Source organism: Myotis lucifugus, unplaced genomic scaffold (genome assembly GCF_000147115.1).
Source record: "Myotis lucifugus unplaced genomic scaffold, Myoluc2.0 scaffold_292, whole genome shotgun sequence".
In the NCBI taxonomy this organism is placed as follows: domain Eukaryota; kingdom Metazoa; phylum Chordata; class Mammalia; order Chiroptera; family Vespertilionidae; genus Myotis; species Myotis lucifugus.
Window position 1 is genome coordinate 891,611 of NW_005871340.1, and position 24,863 is coordinate 916,473.

The 24,863-nt window shown below is 47.0% G+C and overlaps 1 protein-coding gene across 1 annotated transcript in view; it reads right to left on the reverse strand.

Annotated features, from left to right (window-relative positions):
* Positions 1 to 24,863, reverse strand: part of LOC102439458 (core histone macro-H2A.2) — a 43,538-nt gene that overhangs the window by 3,369 nt on the left and 15,306 nt on the right. Inside the window, 6 exon segments of the mRNA XM_014465407.2 lie at positions 2,776 to 2,865; positions 4,169 to 4,268; positions 6,161 to 6,271; positions 7,262 to 7,459; positions 8,093 to 8,199; positions 16,750 to 16,980. Coding sequence (XP_014320893.1) covers positions 2,776 to 2,865; positions 4,169 to 4,268; positions 6,161 to 6,271; positions 7,262 to 7,459; positions 8,093 to 8,199; positions 16,750 to 16,921 — 778 coding nt within the window. The 5' untranslated portion in view covers positions 16,922 to 16,980.

The window sequence follows — 24,863 nt, forward strand, 5'->3', positions numbered from 1 at the left end:
CTGGCTTTATGTGGGGCCTCCTACTAGATACCCCATCTTGGAAATCTACTCTTTCTTAATGGAATATACAGCAGGGCATTTCTTACAAGTGATGCTGTTTTGAAACGAAATGAAATGTGATATTAGAACTTGATAAACTGCCTCCTCTTTTCCAGATTCACCCCCCCACTCACCCCCGTTCCATCTTCCCAGGGAGACCCCACTCCCAGGCCTCAAGACCTGGACCTAAGAGACCTGCCCCAGTGTCTGAGCTCCATTCCCGGCGGCCGTCTCCTGGGTTCACTTGTTTCTCACAGTGCGGCCCTCAGCTGTCCTTGCAGGGAGGCTGCGGATTTCTGACCCGACTCCTGGACGTCGGAAACTGTGCATCCTTCTCCTCCCTCACGTGGAGTTCTGGGTGGACAGTGTCCCCTCCCCTCGGTGCTCCAGAAGAGACTTCCTTCCCATCTCCAAGCACCTTTGTTGCTGAGAGAAGTCGCTGTCGGGAGAACTGTCTGCAAACCATCTGCCTTTCCTCGTGGGTTGCTTTTCAGGTTTCTCTTGAGTTTGAACTTCTGAAGTGTCACCACGACTTCCATGGACTACACTCAATTTTATTTATTTATTTTTAATCCTCATCCAAGAATATCTTTCCATTGATTTTTAGAGAGAGAGGGAAAGACAGAAAGAAATAGTGATGTGAGAGAAACTCATTGATTGGTTCCCTCCTGCATGTGCCCTGACCAGGGCCCTGGCCGGGGAGGAGCCTGCAACCAAGGTACGTGCCCTTGACTGGAATTGAACCCGGGACCCTTTGGTCCGCAGGCCGATGCTCTATCCACTGAGCCACACGGACTAGGGCTATCCTCAATATTTTCAACCTGAGGACCCAGGGTTTCATTCTGGAAATCGCACAGCAATGATATTTTAAAACATGGCTTCTCTACCTTCTCTCTTCTGCCTCTGGAACTTCAGACGCAAGATGGAGCCTCTCATTCTATGCAGAGCAGCTGTTTCCTCTTTCCCACCCTGACAAGCAGTCTGCTGGGTGCCTTCCCTAGACCCCCAGCCCAGATCCAGTCTTTGTGGCCAATTCAGGGCTCTGTCTCATGACCGGGCAGGGGTGTGGTAGGTCCACGCACTGAGCCAGTGGGCATGTGGCCTGGGCGAGAGGCTCCCTGCTCCCATCGGCTCCCCTAGAAAACAGCTTTCACACAAGCCAGGCCCTGGTGGTGGTCTGAGCGAAAGGCCGTGAGCGTTGCTTTCAGCACGGAGCCGGGCTTTGGTTCCCTCCACGGAGGAGGTGACTCTGTTCTCATCACCACCTAAGAGCCCACCTCCTGATGGTTCAGCATATTGCAGACCTGGAGCCCAACCCGCAGCTCGGCCCTTCCCTGCTGCTGCCCCAAGCAGTGCTCCTACCCCTGCCCACATGTATGTTTGTCCTATATTTCAGTGTGGCTCTGTCTTAAATTTAAAAAAAAAATGCTATCATTGCTATATGAATGGGGAATGATATGTGCAGACTCTACGGGGTGGACTCACACTCTTTCTAGACTGGAAGACCCATTACTTCTCCAGCATCTACTAGTAATCTGATCATAAGTCCCTCGCTTCAATGGTCAAAGGTGCCCCTCTCGTCTATACAGGTTCTCCTACCTGCTGCTCCCTGCTGGCTCATGACCCGAGCCTTCTCACACACAACGCCCTTATGGCCATGATGTCCCTGCCCTCAAGTGGGTCTTATACCCTCATGGAGATTCCACTTCTCCCCCAAGCAGAGGGTGGGCTCTGCAGCCCTGCTCCCATCTCTCTGTGCCCCACTATTGAGTCTGTCTTGCCTCCTAGGCTGTTCGGTGCTTGTGGGCAGGAGGGGGATATATTGCCTTTGGGGCCCTGGCATCAGGGCAGCACCTGGCACTGACTGGATGGCCATGGGGGGTGGTGTGGCTGGGGACACAGATCTGAAGTTGAACACATCCATCAAAAATTACCCAATAGTCTTGCCCTAACTGGTTTGGCTCAGTGGATAGAGCATCAGCCTGCGAACTCAAGGGTCCCAGGTTTGATTCCGGTCAAGGGCATGTACCTTGGTTGCGGGCACATCCCCTGTAGGGAGTGTGCAGGAGGCAGCTGATCAATGTTTCTCTCTCATCGATGTTTCTAACTCTCTATCCCTCTCCCTTCCTCTCTGTAAAAAAATCAATAAAATATATTAAAAAAATAAAAAAATTACCCAATAGTCTTGAAAACAGGTGTCAAACAAAAACTTGCGCACAAATGTTTATAGCAGCTCTATTCACAATAGCTAAAGGTGGAAACCACCCAACTGATAATGGGGAAGCAAAATGGAATATTATTCAGCCATGAAAAAGGAATGACGTTCTGATACGTGCTACAATATGATGAGCCTCGAAGAAATTATTTGTGAAAGAAGCCAGACACAAAGTGTCCCATATTGTCTGACTCCATTTACATGACATGCCCAGGACAGGCAAATCCACAGACAGAGGAGACTGACGGTCGCCAGGGGCCGAGGGAGGAGAATGACTGAAAGTGACCCAATAACTCCGGACCATTTTTGGGTGACCTGAAGCACCCTGACTTGAACTATCCAGATACTTGATAGCCCCCGAAGGACATGACATGATCCACCTGGGACTGTTCAAATTAAAAAATAACTTTCTGATTAGGCACGGCAGATTTTACTTGGCAAACTGAGCGTGTGGGCAGCATGTGATGCTGGAGAGGGAGGTGCGAGGCTGTGCGGGGAACACGGCCCAGTTCCACACTCACCTTCAGCCACTTCCAAAGGGCCTTGGGACTTGCGGAGCTCCTTCACCGTTTCCAGGAACTCTTTGCCCCCAGCCTTCTCCAAGGCCTTCCCTGTGAGGAGAACAAGCGGGAGCCACTGTGGCTGTTCTTTCAATGCCGCCAATCACACTGTCAGACACACTTTCACGAGGCCAGAGAAAACAAACCAACCGTACTTGGAAAGTTGGAATAAAACTTTGCAACTGAAATCCTGGTTTGCCAGTGGTCACCTGTGGCAGGGGTCTGGCTTCTGTCCATCGGGACTTAAATTCTAACAAACTCTTCAAGGACCTTCTTAGGGGGTGACTTGACCATAACGTGTCTCCTGACAGGAATCCTGAAGATTATTATTATTTTTTTAAATTGAGGCTCCAGTGTTCTCCAGTGTTCTGTTCTCTGGGCTCAGTACCTGTTGTGTTCATTTAATTCAATGCCTACTGGGGATTGAGCCCACAACCTGGGCATGTGTCCTGACTGGGAATCGAGCTGGCAACCTTTTGATGCGAGGGACGACACCCAACCAACTGAGCCACCCCAACCAGGGCTGAGATGGTGACCATTGAGTATGCTATTATTTCTAGTGCCCTTCCTAGCTTCCCTTCCCAGGCTCTTCTACCTAGCCTGGTAACATCTCCTGCCTTAAGACAATGAACTTTTCCTAGGTGCCCATTTCCTTTTTATCAATGGTTTTCTCAATATTTAAGCTTAAAATATATGCAGAATTTTACCCCAAAAATGTATAACAACGTTTGTACAAGTATTACTCATTATTATCTAAACCAAAAACCACCCGAATGCCACCAATGGTAGAATGGATCAACAAATTGGGATATATTCCTATAGTGGAATACTATACAGCAAAGAAAAATGAATGGACTACAACCATACTCAACAATATGAGTAAACTTCACAAATACAAAGATGAGCAAGAGGAGGCAGACACAAAAGAAGACGCACTGCATGATTTCATTTATAAAGACTCCAAAACAGATGACGCCATCTGTGCTGTTAGAAGACAAGACAGTGGTCACCTTGGAGGGAATGGTGACTGGGAGGGGGGAGAAGGGGACTTCTGAGGTGCTGGTAAGGTTCTGTTTCATGATCAAGGTGCTGGTTGCAAAGATGTATTCACTTTAAGAAAAATTCACCAAGCTGTGCACTAATGATCTGTTTTCATCTAACATTTCAATGAAAATTTCAAAAATATATGCAGATCTAAAACAAAATTAGTTACTCTCTGGTAATGCTGTTCAGCTACATATAAAGGTAAGCACCCCAAGCAGGGGACAGCCAGCGGACAAGGGCCAACCTCAGAAGAGCTTGCCCGAACAGTGGGCTGTACTGCGGCACCTCTACTATCGTCTGGGGACCTTACCTATGTCTTCCTTGAGGTCAATTTCGGCCGTGGTTGGGTGGACAATGCCCTCCACTCTCATGGAGCCAATGTGGCTGATGTCACTCTGGGTCAGGGACAGCTGCAGCAGGAAGAAAGGATAGAGAGTGTGGGAAAGATTAGATCCTGTTAAGCATCTTCATATTTCACATCATATCTGTTAATTCTCTCTAATACCGAATGTCAACACAAAGGGCTGTACATGGAGCAACGTCTCGAGTTTCCCGGTGTTTGGTTTTCAACAGGTGCTTTGAGCTCAGAGGATTGATGTTCGCTCTGAGGTTAGCAGCTTGCACAAATCTCCTCTTCCAGGAGCAGAAACGGGACCCCCTCCCCTCTTCTCCTTTCCCTACAGCCTATGCCTGCCTTTCCCCATCCTGGCAGCCTTGCTGGTCGGTGACATAGTCTCTGAGTAGCTTCTGCAAGGGAAGCCTGGCTCTCTCCCCTGCCTTCTGTTTCCTGCATCCTTCCCAGAGCAACGCAGACCTTCGAGGAGGGTCGCAAAGCTGATGACCTCGCTTGAGAGAAGTGATGGCCCCCGGGACCCTGACCTGCGTATGTCTGGCCGCCTTGCCTTTAGTGGACCACGTTCTTGGGGCTGCACTTGTGAAATGCTGCCATATGCGCACAGGGCTTAGTGGGATGGAGGCATTATTCATCGCCTCCCCATTGAGCAAGAACTTCACGATCCCCTAAAGAAGTGAGAGAAAGCTAATCGCCTCGTAACTTCGGACGGCCCCTAGAGGGGACATGAATTCCACCTCTTCGCTGGGCTTCCATCAGTGAGGCCGTAGGAACCTGCCACTTCTACACTCTTCCCATAACACGCTCGTCCCAACCGCGTCAATGAGATTCACACTGTACTGTCGTCAGGCTGCAAACATTGCGCTACCAGAGATAGGACCAGCTGTTTCCTTGCGGATCTTATGTCAGCCCCAGTTGATCTAACAGATAATTGTCTGTTTGGTAAACTTTTATGCTGGGGGAATGAATTATCTGCAGGTCTGGCTGGGCCACCGTTGTGCTGCTGGAGACTGTTCAAATGTTTGGCCCGTTTGTTTCCTCCTGCAGCCGAGAAAGGCAGGCAGACGAAATTATTGGCAAACCATTCATTTCTAACACCAGGGGTTTTCAGGAAACATATTTCTATTTTCTTTCTTTGATGAATTACAGTGAGCCATGTAACGTGGACCGCCCACAGCCTGCTTGAGAAAGTTGGCTCTGAGCATTTTGGTGAGCACAGAAATAACTGGGGCCTGGGCCATTTCCAGCAAGCCCAGTAATGCCATCCTATCTACTGACCAACTGTCTACTCTCCATGCTTACCTTTGGCCGACCAACATCAGCATGAACAATTCTCAGCACGAAAGACCTTGTTTACTCGTTAGTTCAAAAATGAATCATTCAAGGCCAGAGAGAAAGTCATATTAGGGGAACCAGAGATGAAGGAGGCGTCACTGCTTGTAAACAGCAGGTTATAAAAATGCAATCAGCCCTAACCGGTTTGGCTCAGTGGATAGAGCGTCGGCCTACAGACTGAAGGGTACCAGGTTCGATTCCAGTCAAGGGTATGTACCTTGGTTGTGGGCACCCCAGTAGGGGGTTTGCAGGAGGCAGCTGATCGATGTTTCTCTCTCATCGATGTTTCTAACTCTCCATCCCCTCTACCTTCCTCTTTGTAAAAAATCAATAAAATATATATTTAAAAAAATGCAATTATGGCCCTGGGGGAGGCTCAGTTGGTTGTGGCATCATCCCATGTACCAAAAGGTTGCGGGTTCGATCCCTGGTCAGGACACAAAGCTAGGTTGTGGATTCCATCCCCGGTCAGAGCGAGTATGGGAGGCAATTGATTGATGTTTCTCTCTCTCTCCCTTCTTCTCTCTAAAAATCAATAAACATATCCTCAGGTGAGGATTTGAAAACGCAATCATGTTTTACTACAGCACAACACAGCACAATTCTCTTTAGTACCTTCTGCCCTAGAACGAGGCTCTTAGAAGACAAGATGGTGAATCCGTCTCCTGGCCCGTCTTCAGAGGTGGAATTCGAAGTCCCTTCTTTATCGCTGTCCTTTGGTTTGGACTGTGGTAGAAATCAGAGGAATAGGGGGGAAGTCATTGGAGAAAAAGCCCAAAGTGGCTCGATAAAGCTCTTCCCATAGCCGCCACCCCCGTGGGCATGAAAGGCAGTGGTTAGCGTTACGTTCTACTGCTCTTGATGGAGGGAAGCAAAGGGTAGCAATATCAGGAAAAGAAACGGGTGCTGCCAAAAACACGACGTGTTCAAAGGTTCACGCGAGCCTGTCGCGCAGTTATGTGATTCTTGCTCTTCTCCACTTACGATGACAAGCATCAGAACCGGGAGGGTCGTTCCAGCACACTGCTCAACCCCCCGTCCCCGGTTTCCCCTGGGGCACCGAGGCAGCCCAGGGAGCGCTTACATGACCTCTGTGTTGTCATGAGGTCTGTGGAGGGCAACGGACAGCCTCTGAAGCTGCGCTGTCCAACTTCCTGTGATTGTGGGAACGTCCTGCGTCTGTGCTGCCAAGGCAACTGAGCACTCAGCTCGTACAACCGAGAAAATACTTTTAAATTTGATTTAATTAAGTTAAATTCAAATAGAAAGAACCACACATGGAGAGCAGTTACTGTGCTGGGCAGCACCTGAAAGTATTACTCTGCAAACGGCATCTCTGGCTGTAGCTGCTCATCAAGTTCTCCGCCACACCTGAACCCCCTCGGCCGGACCTAGGGGACTATCTAGGGGAGACTAGAGCTATTTCAGTGGCAACACGGAGCGACAGAGAAGTGAAGAGCAGCGCGCCAGGCTGTCGGCCCTCACGTAGGTTTTAGTGGGGGCAACGGCAGGGATCTGGGAACATGAGGACCACCCAAGCTTTGGAAACCGCTGGTAGACCCTGCCTGGTGATTGGAGCGCATGGTTGGCATTTTCTCCCAGCACCGCGCCGTGGAGTCCCCCATTTTCTGGAGATATGGCTACACCTTCATCTTCGACGGTTCAACTTTCCTGCTGTTCCGAGAGTCCCTGGCTCACGGACGCAGCCCGGCTCACCTTTTTGGACGTCCGTGGTTTGGCAGCCTTGGATTTCTTGCCCCCCTTCTTGCCCGACGTGGCCTTCCTTCCTCTTTTCTCCGGGGGAGGGGAGAGGATAGTTTCCGACTTGCCTTTGGTCCCTCGCTTTTTGGCCAGCAGTTCGGGATGGATTCTGGGCAGGACGCCTCCGCTGGCAATGGTCACTCCTTTCAGCAGCTGAAGAGAGAAACGCAGCAGTTCAGACAGCTAAGAGCTTGCTGATCCTGGGTTTAATACACTTCTAACTGTTGGCAAAACAAGGTTAAATCTGGCCTTTGTTTCCCCTAAGTTGCATAATACACCGTCTAACTGGCTTTTTCTGTTTCTCTTGCAGAGAGTATCTCTGTAGGCGTCAAGGCCTCCTGTGATCTTGTGCAGAAAACACAACAAGCCAAGCAAAATGAAAGGGTAGAGAGGTTGAAACCAGCCATGCTGCCCAGGGCTCTGGAATTCCAGACATAACAGAGGATAAAGAGCCTCACGCATGGGGAGCACAGCTTGACAAAATGAAGTTCAAAGGTCAAAGCTGGGGCTAGACGCAGCAGACCACTGGTCTCCGCACTCCTTTGAGGAAAAGAAGGCCTGGCCAGACCCAGAATGTATAACAGGATCTACTCCAGAGGCAATTGTATTTTGAAGCTGAATGATACCCCAGAAGAATCGATTCTTCTCTTTTAGGATCTAAAAGACCTATTTTGGTGCAAATGTGACGGGAACTAGAGCAGGAATGACGTGCAGCCAGCTGTGTCCACATGCAGTCGTGTGTTCGACAAACCCACTTGGTGGCACGTGTCCGTGCGGCAGAGGTACCTGATTGAGCTCCTCATCGTTGGCCACTGCCAGCAGGATGTGTCTCGGGGCTATCCGGGCCTTCTTGTTGTCCCTCGCGGCATTGCCAGCCAATTCTAGAATCTCCGCTGAAATGACAAGGGGGAGTTAATAGGCAACCACAGAATGGGGTCTGAGCTCCCTGAAGCTTTTCCTTGGGAATGGTCTTTGAGTTTGATCACACTGATTCACTTGTGATTTTTAAGTCTGGGCCTGGAAAGAAATCCAAAAAGCTGAAAAGAATTCAGGTCTTAGACAAGTAAGATATGTTAGCAAGACCTGACCTATGATCCTGGAACAAAGTCTTCTAGTTGTCCCTTGACATTAATTCCTCCCCATCCTCCTTGGTATATGGATCTGATTTTTTTTTTTTTTTTTTGCTGAGCCCATATCCATGGGAAGGAATGAAGACAGTTTTTCCCAACCTCCCTTGTTGATACAGGTGGTCATGTGACTAAGCTCTGGCCAGTGAAAGGCAAGCAGTCGTGTTGTATGGTACCCCTTCCTTTTCTATTGCTGGACTGAGGACGTGATGGCTGGGATTTGACCAAGAAGAAGCTGTGGATGTGGAGTAACAAGACAGAAGGAGCTGAGGTATCTTATGGCTGTGGGGCTCCCTTACCAACCTGGACTATGTTCTATAGCAGTGATGGCGAACCTATGACACGCGTGTCAGAGATGACACGCAAACTCATTTTTTTGGTTGATTTTTCTTTGTTAAATGGCATCTAAATATATAAAATAAATATCAAAAATATAAGTCTTTGTTTTACTATGGTTGCAAATATCAAAAAAATTTCTCTATGTGACATGGCACCAGAGTTAAGTTAGGGTTTTTCAAAATGCTGACACGCTGAGCTCAAAAGGTTCGCCATCACTGTTCTATAGACTTCTTTTATGAGAGAGAAATAAACTCTTGTTTAAACCCTAGCATGGGGCATCTCTGAGAGAATAGTGATGTAGATGAAGTCTGTCTCTGGTACCCAGTGGGACCCCTTTCAGAATCCTCTTTTCCACTTCACTTGATGCCCCAGGTCCCTCTTGTCCTAAAGGAAAGTGGATGGGAAGGACTCACACTACAGGATGAGGAAATGCTCAACCCGAGAAATGAATTCCTAGTGGGGAGACCTATGAGGTCTGTGAAGGAAGGTATGTTGGGGCTCAGGGGTTTCCTCATACCCCTCAGAGCCTAAGCCTGGCTCCGAGTTTAACGAACATGTTATGTGGTAAATGGGAAAGAGCTGACAGAAAGGAATTTTCCTAATACTACTTCACCTGCTACCAAATTTTTGAGTCAAGTTTTTAAAAAAAATCTATAGAATTGTTTCATACCATCTGTATGCTTTCTCCTTTCTCCTCTTATTTTGTTATTTTTCCTTCTTCCTCAATTTTAGGATGTTCTGCTAAATCAAACTTGTCTGCTTTTAAAAGAATGAATGAGCCTATAAAGAAAAATTCCTTCCCTTAGGAAGCTAACAGCAGTGTGCCATTGAGCTGTTTCACTTACACGTGGGGGAAAATGTGTGCGTATGTGCATGTGCGCATAAATTTGTTGTGAGGTGTTTGCACAGTGTGTGTGTGTGTGTGTGTGTGTGTGTGTGTGTTGGGGATTTGCTGGTATAATGGCATAAATATTAAATCTTAAAATTAACAGGGGATTATGTATGTCTTTACAATCAACCTAATTTCAAATAAAATAGCACATGAAATTGCCATCATTTATAAAATATATGGCAATAAAATAAAAACTTGGCATAAGTATGCCATATTAACTAAGCAAATGTAATTAACAAAAATTAGAATAAAATAATCATTAGAGTTAAATATTTATATGGCATTTCCATAATGAAAAGTGCTAAATCACTGCAAATTCATCTCATAGCATCCCTTCCAGGTTATTAAGCAATGAATATTGTGTTTACCAACAATTCATTTATACAGGGATCATGTTTCCTGAATCACAGATTGAGGGGGCACTGTAGTTGGAGAAGTATGAGCATATTTGTTGAGACAGTGGGGCAGAGAATTTGAAATTAATGTCATATTGGATAATCTGATTTGCTGCATTCAGACTGCTGCCCAACCCTTTCTTTATTTAAAAAAGTGTACCCATCAAAAAGAAATGCAATCACAAAGCTTTCACTAATAGGCTTGCTGGCCTGGCCGGTGTGGTTCAGTGGTTGAGCGTTGATCCATGAACTAGGAAGTCACGGTTCAATTCCCCATCAGGGCACATGCCCAGGTTGCGGGCTTGATCTCTAGTAGGGTGCGTGCAGGAGGCAACCAATCAATGATTCTCATCATTCATGTTTCTCTCTCTCCCTCTCCCTTCCTCTCTCTGAAATCAGTAAAAACATATTTTAAAAAAATAGGCTTGCAGCATGACTCTAGGTTAAAATGTGCAGCATCCCATTGTGCGCAATAAAACGGAGTTTCCTGCACTTGCTCATCTCGGGGGCCCCACGCCTGGGAAGAAGGTGCACTCCACTCACCTTTTTTCCTAGATGGGTGAGGGGGCCAAGGAGCCTCCCAATGTTAAGCTTCTGAGAAATCAAATGTAATTTAGCATCTTGGCCCCTCACTCTCCTGCCTCTGTCCCCTGCATTTAGAGGAAGAAGTTAAGCACCCTCCCAAGTTCATTAACTCAGTCGTCAGCATGAGAAGCAGGGCTCATGGGGAAACCCGCCATGCTTGGGGCCTGCAAGAAGCCCCTGAAGCTCAGGTTATTTTCAGCTTGACGGACAGACGCACGGACATGAGACCCGCAGATGGGAAATCTGCCAGAATTAAGTGCAGCACAGGAGAGAGTCACCGCAGTGACTCAGCAGGTGGCGCGAAGCCTGCGACTCAGCTCCCGGACCAGCCCTTCCAAAATCCGTTCTAGAAAGAAAACCTTGACCATGTGCTCTAGTGAAAAAGCAAAGGTAGAGCTTCCTTTTTCTTCCTTTTTTCTTTAAAGAGGAGAACTTAATGATACACCAGAAAATCTAGACCAAGGAGTTCTTTTCTCTGTTGGATGTTTCATCTGAACATTCCCTGGGACAGAGAAGCCACCATTTAAATCAGTGGTTCTCAACCTTCTGGCCCTTTAAATACAGTTCCTCATGTTGTGACCCAACCATAAAATTATTTTCGTTGCTACTTCATAACTGTAACGTTGCTACTGTTATGAATCGTAATGTAAATATCTGATATGCAGGATGGTCTTAGGCGACCCCTGTGAAAGGGTCGTTCGACCGCCAAAGGGGTCTCGACCCACAGGTTGAGAACCGATGATTTAAATGTTTGAAACAACATTAATCATTATTAATATTTTCAAATGCTGTTCCGACAAACGCATTTAAGTGGATTATAAAATAAGCATTAAAATTAAATATTTATGTGGCATTTCCATAATGAAAAGTGCTACAACACTGCGAATTCATTCTCACATCTCTCCCACGTTATAGTTGCTACATCGTTGAGTGACTTTATTGATTTTGGGAACACAAGTCTCTTTCTATTGGCCATCAGGAGGAAAACTGGATTTAAATGGCACACATTTGTTCCACTGGAAATTCTGTAGGGAGATCATTATTCCATTAAGTGGTGGCGACTTCCCTGGAAGTTTATAGACTTCCACAGCAAACCTCTAACTTCTTGGAAGTCTGGTTTCCAGCAATAGTAACCATCTGGAATGCACCTGAGTATCTGATAGTAAAAAAAAAAAAAGATTTCTGTAGCCAAAAGAAATGATTTTGGAAGAGCTGTGTCCTCTCATTTTGGACACGAACTGAATCGACACCGGGCATCCCGACCCCAGCAGATGGGAAATAGCACATTAAACGGAGGGTTGGAACAGAGGGCCCGGAGTGGCCGCTCCTTCAAGACCGTCTCCCTCTCCGGCCCCATCGTGCTTGTACACCTGCCCGCCAGATGATGGCGCCCCTGGGCTGTGTCTGGGCCCTTTGCTCTGCTCAGGCCATGAGTCATTTGGGGGAACCCCATCCACCTGTGGCTCCAGCTTCCACCTACCTTCCCGTGTGGTCAGATCTGCACCTCCAGCTCTGCTGAGATGTCACCTCACCTGGGTGTTCCACAGGTAAATCCAACTCCCCACATCCATATCGCCCCCTTCCCAAGCCTGCTCCTCCCATCGCCCTTGGGACTGGCAGCTCCATCCACACACAGACCTTAGAGTCATTCTCTCCTCCTCCCCGCCCTCCCTCCTCCCGGCCTCTTCAGGCCATGAGTCTCTGCCCCTCTTCTCCACGCTTGTTGCCATGATCTGAGTTAAGGCCCTCTTCTCTTCCGGCCCAGAAAACAGTAGTGACTGTCGAAATGGTTTCCCTGTCTCCGTTTTGTCCTCCTCTAGATCCCTGCCAACAGCGCCATCACTAGGCCAAAGGCGCCTTTGTGCAAATTAGAAAAAGTTGCCTCTTCCTCAAGACACTGTACTGCCCCGATTTCATCTGAACAAGACCCTTTACTGCCATCTGCTGGAAATGCTCATAATAAAGATAGTTATCTGAGGGCCACGCTGTGAATGGCATGCCCTTAAATGTGTGTCCTTGCGCAGTGTACAATCTGCACAACCACGCGCGTGGCTCTGGCTGCCAAAGTGAGCTCTTCAAAACACAAATGTAATAAGTGAGAATCATTAGGTAAAAATGCTTGGTGTTAAACGGATAGATCTAATTGTCTGGAAATAATGTGTAAATGATGAGTTCCTATGTTACACAATGATTTCAGGAGGTGCCCTGAAATTCAACCCTGCTTTAAGACTTCTTTGTCCTCTCAATTAAAAATATTTTATGAAACATTTTCTCAACATAAAAAAGGTAAATTATTTATTCTCAATAGCTCATCGTGGTCCTCAGTGGCCTGCTCCCCACTCCATCTCATTCCCACCACCAACCCCCGGCCCTGCCACTTCCCAGCCTGTTCCTGGTACACGGAACTTCCTCTAGTTCCTGGAAGTGCTACGTACTCCTCTAAACTTCATCCTTGTTCCTCCCCAACCGGACAGTCTCCCCCTGCGCAACCCCTCCCATCCGAATCTGGTAACTCCTACTAATTCCCAACTCTATTGCCCGTCAGATCATTTGGGGGAGCTTTGAGAAACCCTGATGCCCAGAACATACCCCAGAATTTCTGGGGGTGAGACCCAGGCATCAGGAAAGGAGAGGGATAGAGAGATAGAAACATCGATGAAAGAGGAAACATCATTGATTGGCTGCCTCCTGCATGTGCTCTACCGGGGATCGAGCCCGCAACCCGGGCATATGCCCTGACCGGGAATCGAACCCTGACCTCCTGGTTCACAGGTCTACGCTCAACCACTGAGTACCACCGGCCAGACTCACCTTCTCCATTTGACTGAGGAAGATGCTCGATGCTGGGACTGGCTGGAGAGAGGATATTAATGGCTATGCCATCCTTCTAGGTGCTCATCCTCTCTTCTATTTCATGTGCAACTCATGAGCAAGTCCTGTTGGCTTTGCCTTCAAACTATATCAGTACTCTACTCTTCCTCGGTGCCTTCACTGCCCACTCACTGGATCTCTGCTGTAGCCTTCCAGCTGCTTCTCCTGCTTCCACCCTGTACCCCTCCCCCAGGATCAGATCACTCCCCCCTCTGCTCCAAACCCTGCAGAGCCGCTATGGCTAGCTCTTATCCCCACCCCTCCCCCAATTCCAGCCCCTTCTCCCTTGGGCCTCATTTACAGTCCAAGCCCCACCCCCAGCTGTAGCCCTCTGTCCCCACTGCTGTTCCCCCAACACTCCCAGCACCTGCCTTCCCCCAGGCTAGGGCACCCACCCCCAGACATCTGCAGGCCCACTCCCTGGTTTCCTTCAGATGGGCCTTCTTGGGTGGCTCTATTGATGACTCCCCTCCCCTTCCCTTTTCTGGAACACCCTATCAGTAGTATCCACTTTATTTGTCCCCCAGCACTTAGCACGCCTGATGTAGCACACCCTCCACTTGTTTTTCCTGCTCCTTCCTCGGGAATGCATTCTGCTGGAGGGAGGGATTCCTGTCTGTCCTGGTCTAAGCTCTGTCCTCAGCATCCACAACACCTGGCCCACAGTAGGTGCTCAATAACTGTTTGTGAGTGAATGGAAGATTCTGAGAACTCCATTCACTGAGAAACAGAAGGACGCTCTACTATGGAAGGTACTGTAAGTCCTTAAAGACCTGCTGGCTCGCCCTCGCTGGTTTGGCTCAGTGGATGGAGCGTCAGCCTGCGGACTGAAGGGTCCCAGGTTTGATTCCGGTCAAGGGCATGTACCTTGGTTGCGGGCACATCCCCAGTTGGGGGTGTGCAAGAGGCAGCTGATTGATGTTTCTCTCTCATTGATGTTCCTAACTCTCTATCCCTCTCCCTTCCTCTCTGTAAAAAAAAAAAAAATCAATAAAATATATTAAAAAAAAAAAAGACCGGCTGGCTCAAAGTCACAGTGTGACTGCTGTGAAGGCTGGGGGCTCTAATCCAAGACACATGAAAAATCCTAGCAACGGTCCAATTCTATGACCAGAGAGCAGCCTGAGGACTTAGTGTGTGTACTGACATGTAGATGCTTACCAGATATTGGTTGAATAAATGGGAAAATGTAAGCTTTTATCTGAACCAAAGATGAACAGAGATGCCCGTGATTCAAAAGGCCGCATTTGTTTTCTTATGCATGAAGTGTGACTTTTGCCAAGTGGAGACATAGAAAGTACTTAATTACTTTGATTACACACACATTATAATGGGTCACGGTGGTGTAGCAGGAAGTGCACAGCTTGGGATCGGAGGGTCTCAGGGAAGCCCCGCTCCTGCTGGGAGGCTGTGGGATCTCTGGGTCACCCAAGTGGTTTCCAGTCTCAGTGGGTGACACGAGTTTAACAGGTTGTTTTAAAGTTTCATTCATCTTTCTCGAAGCCAGCATCCCAGAGCCAGCAGGTTTTCCCATCAGGCTTCTGGGTTCTACCCCAGACCCAGGGAATCAGGCCACCGGAAGGGGTGCAGCCAGGAACTTGCATTTTGAACAAGCATCCCCCACGCCTGTAGGTCTGCTGCTGAGAGACTGGTACCACCTTGCTCCTCTGAGCAGTCCTGGAACCAGCAGCATGGGCATCACCTGGGAGCTCGTTAGAAGGGCGGAGTCTCAGGCGCCACCCCGGCCCTTGTCAATAAGATTCCCGGGTGATCCCACCTTGAACAGCACTGCTCTATCTCCCTGGACTCAGTCGACCTTCAGAGCCCTCCAGCCTCTCTCCCACCTCCTGAAGGATCCTCCTGAAAAACTTTTAGCGCAGGAGGGCTTTCATTGCACAGTAAGGGACAGGTTCATGGTGCTGCGGTCGGTGTGCCCGACAGAAGGTCCGGGGGAGAAGCTTCCACGAAGGGATCAAGGCAAACCTTTCTTCGGTAACGGTGCTCGGTGAGCGATGGGGACCAGGAGGGCAGAACAGGACCGTACATTTAAGGAGGAAGAGACTGCGCTTGAGGGAGAAGCAGGAGGGGAAGAGGGAGCTGGGAGAGAAACTGGGTCCAGCCCTGCCCGCCTGGGGGTTTTCATGCTGTGGCTGCAAGGGGCTCAGCTTCCAGGTAGGTGGTTTGGGGAAGTTCGCTTTTCTCCCTGGTGGACTTTCCAAAGGATCTGGTGTCTAGGGAATCCCCATGGGCAGAGTCCAAGACATTATTGCCAATGGCTAAGAGGACCCTTTCAGTGAACTAACCACACTTATTTATATAGATTTGTATTTTTATATATCTTAAAAATTAAAAAAATTAAAATTGATTTCAGAGAGGGAAAAGGAGAGGGAGATAGAAACATTAATGACAAGAGAGAATCATTGATCAGTTGCTTCCTGCATGTCCCCTACTGGGGATCAAGAATGCAACCCAGGCGTGTGCCCTGGCCGGAATTGAACTGTGACCTCCTGTTACAACCCACTGAGCCACACTGGCCGGCTATATATCTTTTAAAGCCTCCTTGAAATTGTGAAGTATATCTTCTGTTTACGACATAAGAGTACAATAACAAAAACGAAGTAGAAAGTTCTCAAATATATAGAGAACCCATACAGCAAAACTCTCATCTCTTAGTAAAAAAGTAATTTTAACAACCAATACAGGAAACGATTTCCTACATAACCACTGTAGACAGAGAACCACCTCTGTAAAGGAGCAAAATTAGAATGTTGGCTTCATGGAACCAACTGAACATGCCTTTGATGCTCTGGTCAGTTATTTATGGACATCGAGTCCTAGTTTCATGCCCCGGAGAACTGATGTTTAATGAGGACTTTCTGTAAAGTGAAGACCCCTTTTATAAAACAAATAGCACCCCCTTCCTCCCGTAGCTTCTCTTCTTTGGGAACCTAGATTCTCACACATTGCATTTGCCTACGCAAGACACACCTTTTTCAGGGCTGGGCTGGAAGAGCCACTTTCCTGTGGGTTCTCTTCCTCCCGTGCTGATCACCTGTCCGTCTCATGCCCTTTTCTCTCCCCTAGAGCCTGCAGAAACTGATCAGCAAGCAGGCAAGCCGCAACCCAGCTGCCACCCACAGCAGCCTTGAGACAGCACCCTCCCAGCCGGTGTGAGAGGGGCCGAGCGGACCGTGCAATCTGGGGGCGGGTTACCTGCCCCTCGAGGCACCCTACCTGCCAGGTACTCGATGACTGCCGCCATGTACACGGGGGCACCCACGCTGATCCGGTACTTGAACGTCCCTTTCTTCAGGTAACGCATCAGCCTCCCCACCGGGAAGATGACCCCAGCCCTGGCTGAACGCGACAGCTTGGACATTTTCTTCTTCCCGCTCCGGCCCGACATCTTGCCTCAGTTTCCCTCGCCGCTTGCTGGCACGGTGGCTTCCTGGCGCTAGCACAATGCTGAAAAGGAAAGAAAGCAGGGTGAGGAAGGCGGCTGGAGAGCATCTTGGGAACAGTGAGTGGTCCTAGAGCACTAGGTGACGTGCCGGACAGTCCGGGAGGTGGCTGAGACCGGCTGCCACCGCAGGGTGCTGCAGGCAGGAAGCGGGCCGTGGGCCTTTGCAGGCCGCTGGCAGGCCCACCCACAAACCTCTCCCCACCCCATCAAGCCAGCGCAACCTCAATACGAGAGGCCAAAGACTGTCACTAGAGAGAGGCCAAGGCCTTTCAGTCAGCGAATAATGGTTTCCAACGACGTCCACTTCGTCACCCCCAGACCATTTGGGATGTGTCGCCTTATATGGCAGAAGGGACCCTGCAGATGGGATTAAGTTTGGGGTCCTGAGCTGGGAGCGTATCCTGGATGGTCTGGGCAGGTCTAATGGAACTGCAAAGGTTCTTCCACGAGGGGGGCAGGAGATGAGAGTGAGGAGCAATATGAGTGAAGGGAACGAATTCTCCCCTCAGAGCCTCCAGAAAGGACCAGACCTGCCGACGCCATTTTATTTTAATTTTTAAAAATATTTTTTTATTGATTTCAGACAGGAAGGGAGAGGGAGAGAGTAGAAACATCAATGATGAGAAAGAATCATTGATCGGCTGCCTCCTGGCCCCCTACTGGGGATCGAGCACGCAACCCGGGCATGTGCCCTTGACTGGAATTGAACCCGGGACTCTTTAGTCTGCAGGCCGATGCTCTATCCACTGAACCAAGCCGGCCGAGGCTGCCGGCGCCATTTTAGCCCAGTATAAGGGCTTCTGACCTCCAGACTGTGAGAGTAAGTCTGTCTTGTTTTAAGCCACTAAATTGGAGGTGATTTGTTATAGCAGCAATAACAAAACTAACACATTCCTCTTTTCTCCGATTTGCTTCAGCCTGTTTTAATACATTAGTACTTGATTCATAGCTTTGACCTACAGCTCACAGCTGATTTCCAATAATTCTTAAAAACCGAAACATGCCAGAAGAGGCCACTGTATTGAATATGTTAATGCAAAGTAACCAAACACCGCAAATGAAAAGTGAGAATGCAGCCCAAGCTTCTGTTCCCTGGAATTTGGGGGAGAAACTTCAGAATCAGCAGGAAGATGTGACTTTAATACAATGCCCCCCAGAGACCTGTGTATTTCAGGAAGCTATTTTTGTGTGAAGATAAAACAATTCTATGTTTCTGAAAGAGTCTCGGCTAAAACTAACTCAGAGAATTGTGATAGAGCTTAACTTGTTGGTCAAGGGAGTACTGTGACCAAAAAATAGAATATAATTCAGAATAAATAAAAGCAAATTACAAAGGACAAGCAAGCAGGACCAAAGAAAAGAAGACAGAAAACTTGTAGGAAATGTTTTAATGAATCAAAGCTCTCTGCCCCAAAGGCAACATCAATCTCTGTGGCCATTTCGTTTGGGGATGGACAATGAGAAAGTCAAATCTAAGCTGAAATTGGTTCTACCTGTGGAGGCAGCCATTTCAAATTCTGGTTAGGTCAGCTTACTAACAACCAAGATGGCAACGAAAAGGCCTAAGAAAGTGGCTAAGGATATGATGGAAGAAAGTTCAAAATGAATGCATGGCTAGTGTGAAAGATACAAAACGGGGATTTATTTAATCCGGATGGAAGAATGAACATAGTGTTCAATTTTCTAAAGTATCTGATTGCTCTGTTATGACTGAGGAGTTTTCTATGAAACTATGGAATCAGCAACAAACCCCATTCTCAACACCCTCCTATCCCCAAGTTAAAGGATGAGAGTGTGAGGCATGTTATTACATACTTCACATACATTAATTTCAATTGCATATTTGTACTTACTATGCTCCCACTATATGTGTCATTTTGCCACCAAAAGATGTAGGTATTCATTCTAAGATGAGCAAACAGTCTTAGAATATTACCTCTTTCACAGTAAGACGCGGCAATGACATAATATCACCATTTTTAGAGCTACATTGCCCGTGCTTCGGCTGTCCAAGGCTGCTAACTCTCAGAAGTAGACTTATAGATAGATGTCCTCTCGTGGAGGAAGCCATCAGCTGCATATTAGGATTTTAACCATCGATTTAAGTTACGGAAACTTAGGTCAGGCATCAGTAAATGTCCTGAGTACCTGTTGTTGGCCATCACTGTCCCGGGGCCAGGGGACCCATAAAGCAATGTGGAATGGTCCTTGTCCTCAGAGAGAGCTACTTGGCACGTTTGCTAGTTGGTGGTGCTGTTCCACATGGAGGTGGCTCCCAGTACAGTGGAAAGAGCCCAGGACTGGGAACAGGAACCCCAGGGTGTGGTCCCACTTCTAATAACTAGCTATGTGCGCGCTGGGTGTCATCGGTGTGGGCTTCATCTGTAAAATAGGACAGTGACTAATAGATCCTGAAGGTCCTTCTGGCCTTAAATGTTCCGATTTTTTTCAGCTTTCAAATAGTTCTGGAAAAGAAGGGTAGGCCCTTTAAGAAATGAGTTCTAGCCCGGCTGGCATGGCTCAGTGGTTGAGGGTTGAATTATGAACTAGATCATGGTTTGATTCCTGGTTTGGGCACATGCCGGGTTTCAGGCTTGATCTCCAGTAGGGGGAGTGCAGGAGGCAGCAGATCAATGATTCTCTCTTCATCATTGATGCTTCTCTCTCCCCCTCTCCCTTCCTCTTAAACACACACACACACACCACCACCACCACCACCACCACCACCACCACCACCACCAATAAAACCCCACAAAACAAAAAACACCACCACCAACAAAAAACAAGAAAGAAAGAAAAGAAATGAGCATAAAGAGACTGTGCATGTTCATAAAAATGTGTTCGTATTGGTGGCTCCACTAAGCCAATTTTGCGCTATTTAGTTACTGGTAAGTGGAGGGAGGGGAAGGACAGTAGGTCTGGTTGCCAAGGAACCACCTAAAAAGTCCATCCCAGGTGGACATGCCCTGTGGATAGGTGCATGCTGGCTGGTCAGGTCTCTCCTACCAACAGAGAACCATGCACAGAGGACAAAGGCCACAAAGGCAGGACCTCCCTCCCTCTCCTTCATTTTTCTCAAATGAAAATGGCCAGAGAATGAGTAGGTGTGCAGGATAAGGCCAGGGGCTTTCCCAGTGCCAGTCCAGAGGAATCACACATGGCCTTAACAGCTGGGAATTGGGACCAGCAATAGAAGAACAGGTGACATCAGGGCATTGATGCCAAAAACACTCATGACTTCAAAACAGTCAAGTAAGGAAAACCAGGGTTGGATCAAATAGACAAACATATCAGCTGAATATTTACAACATGTAGGGGTCGCCCCCAACACAGCATGTATAGCAAGACTCTTTCTTCGGCTCCCAGACTCTCCTCTATGTTAGGGCCTTAAAACAGAGTTGAAGATGCAGCTCCATTTGAAGTCTAAGTGTGACACTGACTGTTGCATGTGCTTTTAATGCATTTTAAAAAAATTGATTTTAGAGAGGGAAAGGGAGAGGAAGAGAGAGAAACACTGAATGGCTGCCTCCTGCATGCCCCCTACTGGGGATCGAGCCTGAAACCTGAGCATGTGCTCTGACCAGGAATCAAACTGGCAACCTTTTGGTGCAGGGACGACACTCAACCATCTGAGCCACACCAGCCAGGGCTGTTGTATGCAGTTTAATAGACCTGGAGAGTTCTTTGTACCTGGGGAGCCCATCTTTTCAGACATTGTGCCGAGTTTAAGCAACCAGGCACTTAACTCCTAGGCGCCAAGGGCTGGGAGGTCCCCGTAATTGTAAAAACTGGACCATATAAAGGAATCCTAGGGAAGCAGGGAGGAGGCTGGAGGGAGCCGATATATCCCGCCTACTGGATCCCACAGATCGAAGGAAGTGTCTGCCTGCCGGCCTCCCTCCCGGAACTCCTTGAGAGAAGACCCTGCTTTCTGAAGACCGCCCCGCCCCCAGCCTGAGCTGGACTCTGCCTGGAGGTGTAAGAAATCGTCATCTCTGGCGTCCTTCTTTTCTGGCCACTCTTTCCCCGGACTCTATCCTTTCTTGGGAGGTCATGTGACAAAAACTTGATCTGCTTCCTGTGAATTTGAATCTTTGAGGGGCCACCCACCTAAAGAGAAAAGAACTATTGCAGTGTGAAATTTCTTTCTACCCGACTTTCCTTTCCATCCAAACATTAATATTTACATGTTTACATTTATTTACCTTCTGCTCTACAAGTTTTACTCTAATTAAGCAAAACTTAAGGACTCTAGCTCATTATGTTTGTTTTCATGTTTGAAAAATAGGGTCTTTTGCCGAAACCGGTTTGGCTCAGTGGATAGAGCGTCGGCCTGCGGACTGAAAGGTCCCAGGTTCGATTCCGGTCAAGGGCATGTACCTGGGTTGCGGGCACATCCCCAGTGGGAGATGTGCAGGAGGCAGCTGATCGATGTTTCTCTCTCATCGATGTTTCTAACTCTCTATCTCTCTCCCTTCCTCTCTGTAAAAAATCAATAAAATATATTTAAAAAAAAGAAAAATAGGGTCTTTGAGTGGTTACAGGCACTATGTGGGCACCCCTGGAGGCCGCATGGCCATGCTTGGGTGGCTCCAGCCTCCAGGCTACTTTGGGCTTCTTACGAGAAATTGGGAATAAGATCAGAAAAATACAACCTAGATCTGCAATAGCTGTCCTTTCATATCCGAGGAACCAAGAGTACCAAGTTTTGTAATTACTTGCAAAGTGAATGGCAGAGTTTGAAACATGTTAACAGTGGGGGACAGGAACATAAAACTCAAAATTCAGGGAAGGAAGGGGAGAAGGCAGTGCCGACCGCTCATTCCCTTTCACCCCCAAGAGGACAGCAGTTGGAAGAATAAGATTGGTTTTGTGTGTGCTGGGGAAGGAGACATAGTCAAACTCCATTGTGTTAGGATTTATTTCTATGATTGGTTTTAAGCCCACAAAGACACCGATGAGTTTGACTTTACAGATATCACAAGGGTAAATATTAAACTGTAGCACTGACTCAGACATGGGCAATAAACTCACAGCAGCCTATAACTGCTGTATTTTATTGATTTTATAATGTGTTTTTTTTTTAGCATTCTACTATTTCTAGAAATCAGTATGCATCTTATAACCTATGACATCATAGATTCAAATGAAAGTATTTATGGAGCCTTTATTATTATTAAAGTGTTTATTCATTTCAGAGAGAAAGGAAGAGAGAGAGATAGAAACATCAATGATGAGAATCACTGATCAACTGCCTCCTGCATGCCCCCTCTTGGAGATTGAGCCTATAACTCGGGCATGTGTCCTGACAGGAAATCGAACCGAAACCTCCTGGTTCATAGGTCTATGCTCAACTACTGAGCCACACTGGCCAGGCTATGGAGCATTTATTTATTTATTTTATCCTTACCTGAGGATTTTTTTTCCATTGATTTAAAAAAATTTTTTTTTAGGGTGGAGGAGAGAGGAAAAGACAGAGAAATATCAATGTGAGAGAAATACATTAGATTGGTTGCCTCCTGCATGCACCCTGACCAGGGCCTGGGCCAGAGAGGAGCATGCAACTGAGGTACATGCCCTTGGCCGGAATTGAACCTGGGACTCTTGGGTCCACAGGCCGATGCTCTTATCCACTGAGCCAAACCAGCTAGGGCTGGAGCACTTATTGAACAAGAAACTACATTAGATATTTTAGAATATCCATGGCCCTTGTCCTCAAATGTTTTCCAATAAAGTTTCACAATTTCAAGTAGATGAGAGGGACACAGTTCCCCAACTGTGTACAAGTCACCCTGAGACTCATCAGCGAGTGTTTAAGCTTTCAAAGAAAATACATTGATACTCAACCTCTGCTGAACCCCACAACTACCAGCTCGTAGTGGTTCTACCAGTGGTTTGTGGTAGTTTGCATTATCTTCCTTTTGATGATGCCATACCTTTGTAAAGCTGAGTTTTGGGCTGCCACTCTGATTAAGAGCAAGTGTCAGGTGAAAATCAACATGGCACAGGAAATGAGAGTGGCAGGGTCCAAGCTGATCTTTCGGTTTGAGAAACTGTGCAGTGTCCAACGGGTGCACACATCCTATTTGTAATTCATTATGGTTATTTAAGAACGGGATAAAAGTATTCTTTTTTCCTTTCTAGTTCATGTTTAATATTACTTTAAACAGCTACTAAGTTGTGAAGACATATGTACTTTTTAAGTTGTTTGGACCTAATCACTGAATAAACAGAACGAATAGGCATTTCTTCTGGCCTAGGAGCTCCCAGACAGCATGACTCAGACACTTTGTCCCCTGCGGACTGAGAAAGTTTGGAAGCTTCTTTATTAGTGCCCACCAACAACAAACTAAAACACGTAATTACGACTTGCTTAAGGTCACCCCGAAGCAAGGAAAACAAGAAGTTATTTAAAATTTTTGAGTTTACTTTATCTTTAAATCTAAGTAATATTTGCACATAACAAAGTGAATAAAAAAGGAAAAGAAATGCATAAAATAAAAAGCAACAATTTCTCATTTCACTCTTTCTACCCCAATCTCACTTCCAGAGGCCATTTCATGTAACAATTTTTAATTTTAGTTCTGGTGGTTACCTCCAAAACTCTAATGTTTATACCTCTTCTTCTTGACTAAGTTTCACTTTTAGAGTGTCTATCAATGCTAAGGATGAGAACTTAACTCCCTTTTCTCCTCCCTTTTCCAATTGTTGACAGTATATTTTCATTTTTATTTCTTCCACTGATTACCTTGGAAATGTCAAATAATACACTTCAATCTCTATTTCTGACTCCACCAACTTTAGGTATTATCTCTTGAGTTATTGTTATATAAGATGTGGACGTGTGTGTCCTTAATCTTTCTCTGGTCCACTCCTCTCTACTTCATTTCTACCTCCGTCTTCTATACTTTTTTTTAAAGAATATATTTTTTATTGGTTTCAGACAGGGAAAGATAGAAACATCAATGATGAGAATCATTCATCGGCTGCCTCCTGCACACCCCCTAGTGGTGTGCAATCCAGGCATGTGCCCTGACCAGGATCGAACCATGACCTCCTGGTTCATAGGTCAATGCTCAACCACTGAGCCACACCAGCTGGGCTGTCTTCTATACTTTTGATTGTTCATAATATTTATATTTTGTTCTGTAATCATAATGAAATCTTCATTTTTGTCTCTAGGTTTAATCTGGAAATTCAATGCCCGTAAGCAGCACTTACATGATTAGAGTTTGTAAATACTGCGCCCTTCAGAACTGAGTCGGGTGCTAGCCTCGCATTTCCTCCTCTGTGGTCCAACACTAGGACCCTTGTGTCTCAGTATCCAGAAGTGGATTCTCTTTGTTCTGAAACATGTTGTGCAAAATCATCCCACATTTGACGTGGCTTCACATCTTTCCGGTATAGCACCCCGCCTCTGAGTTACTAGTTACCGTTGACACGGTATTTGTAGTACAGGAGGCCCCCTCCCTTGGTTTCTCTTTCTGAAATTTCAGTTACCCATGGCCAACCTCAAAATATTAAATGGAGCCCTAGCTGGTTTGGCTCAGTGGATAGAGCGTCGGCCTGTGGACTGAAGGGTCCCAGGTGCGATTCCAGTCAAGGGCACGTACTTTGGTTGCAGGTTCCCCGGCCCTGGTTGGGGTGCATGCAGGAGGCAACCAATCGATGTGTCTCTCTCACATCGATGTTTCTCTCTATCCCTTTCCCTTCCACTCTCTCTAAAAATCAATGAAAAAATATCCTCGGGTGAGGGTTAACTAAAAAAAAAAAAAAAGTTGTGACTTAAAAAGACCCCCAATTAAATAGAGAATATTAAATGGAAAATTCCAGAAATAAACATTTCATAGGTTTTAAATTGTGTGCTGTTCTGAGTAGGATGAAA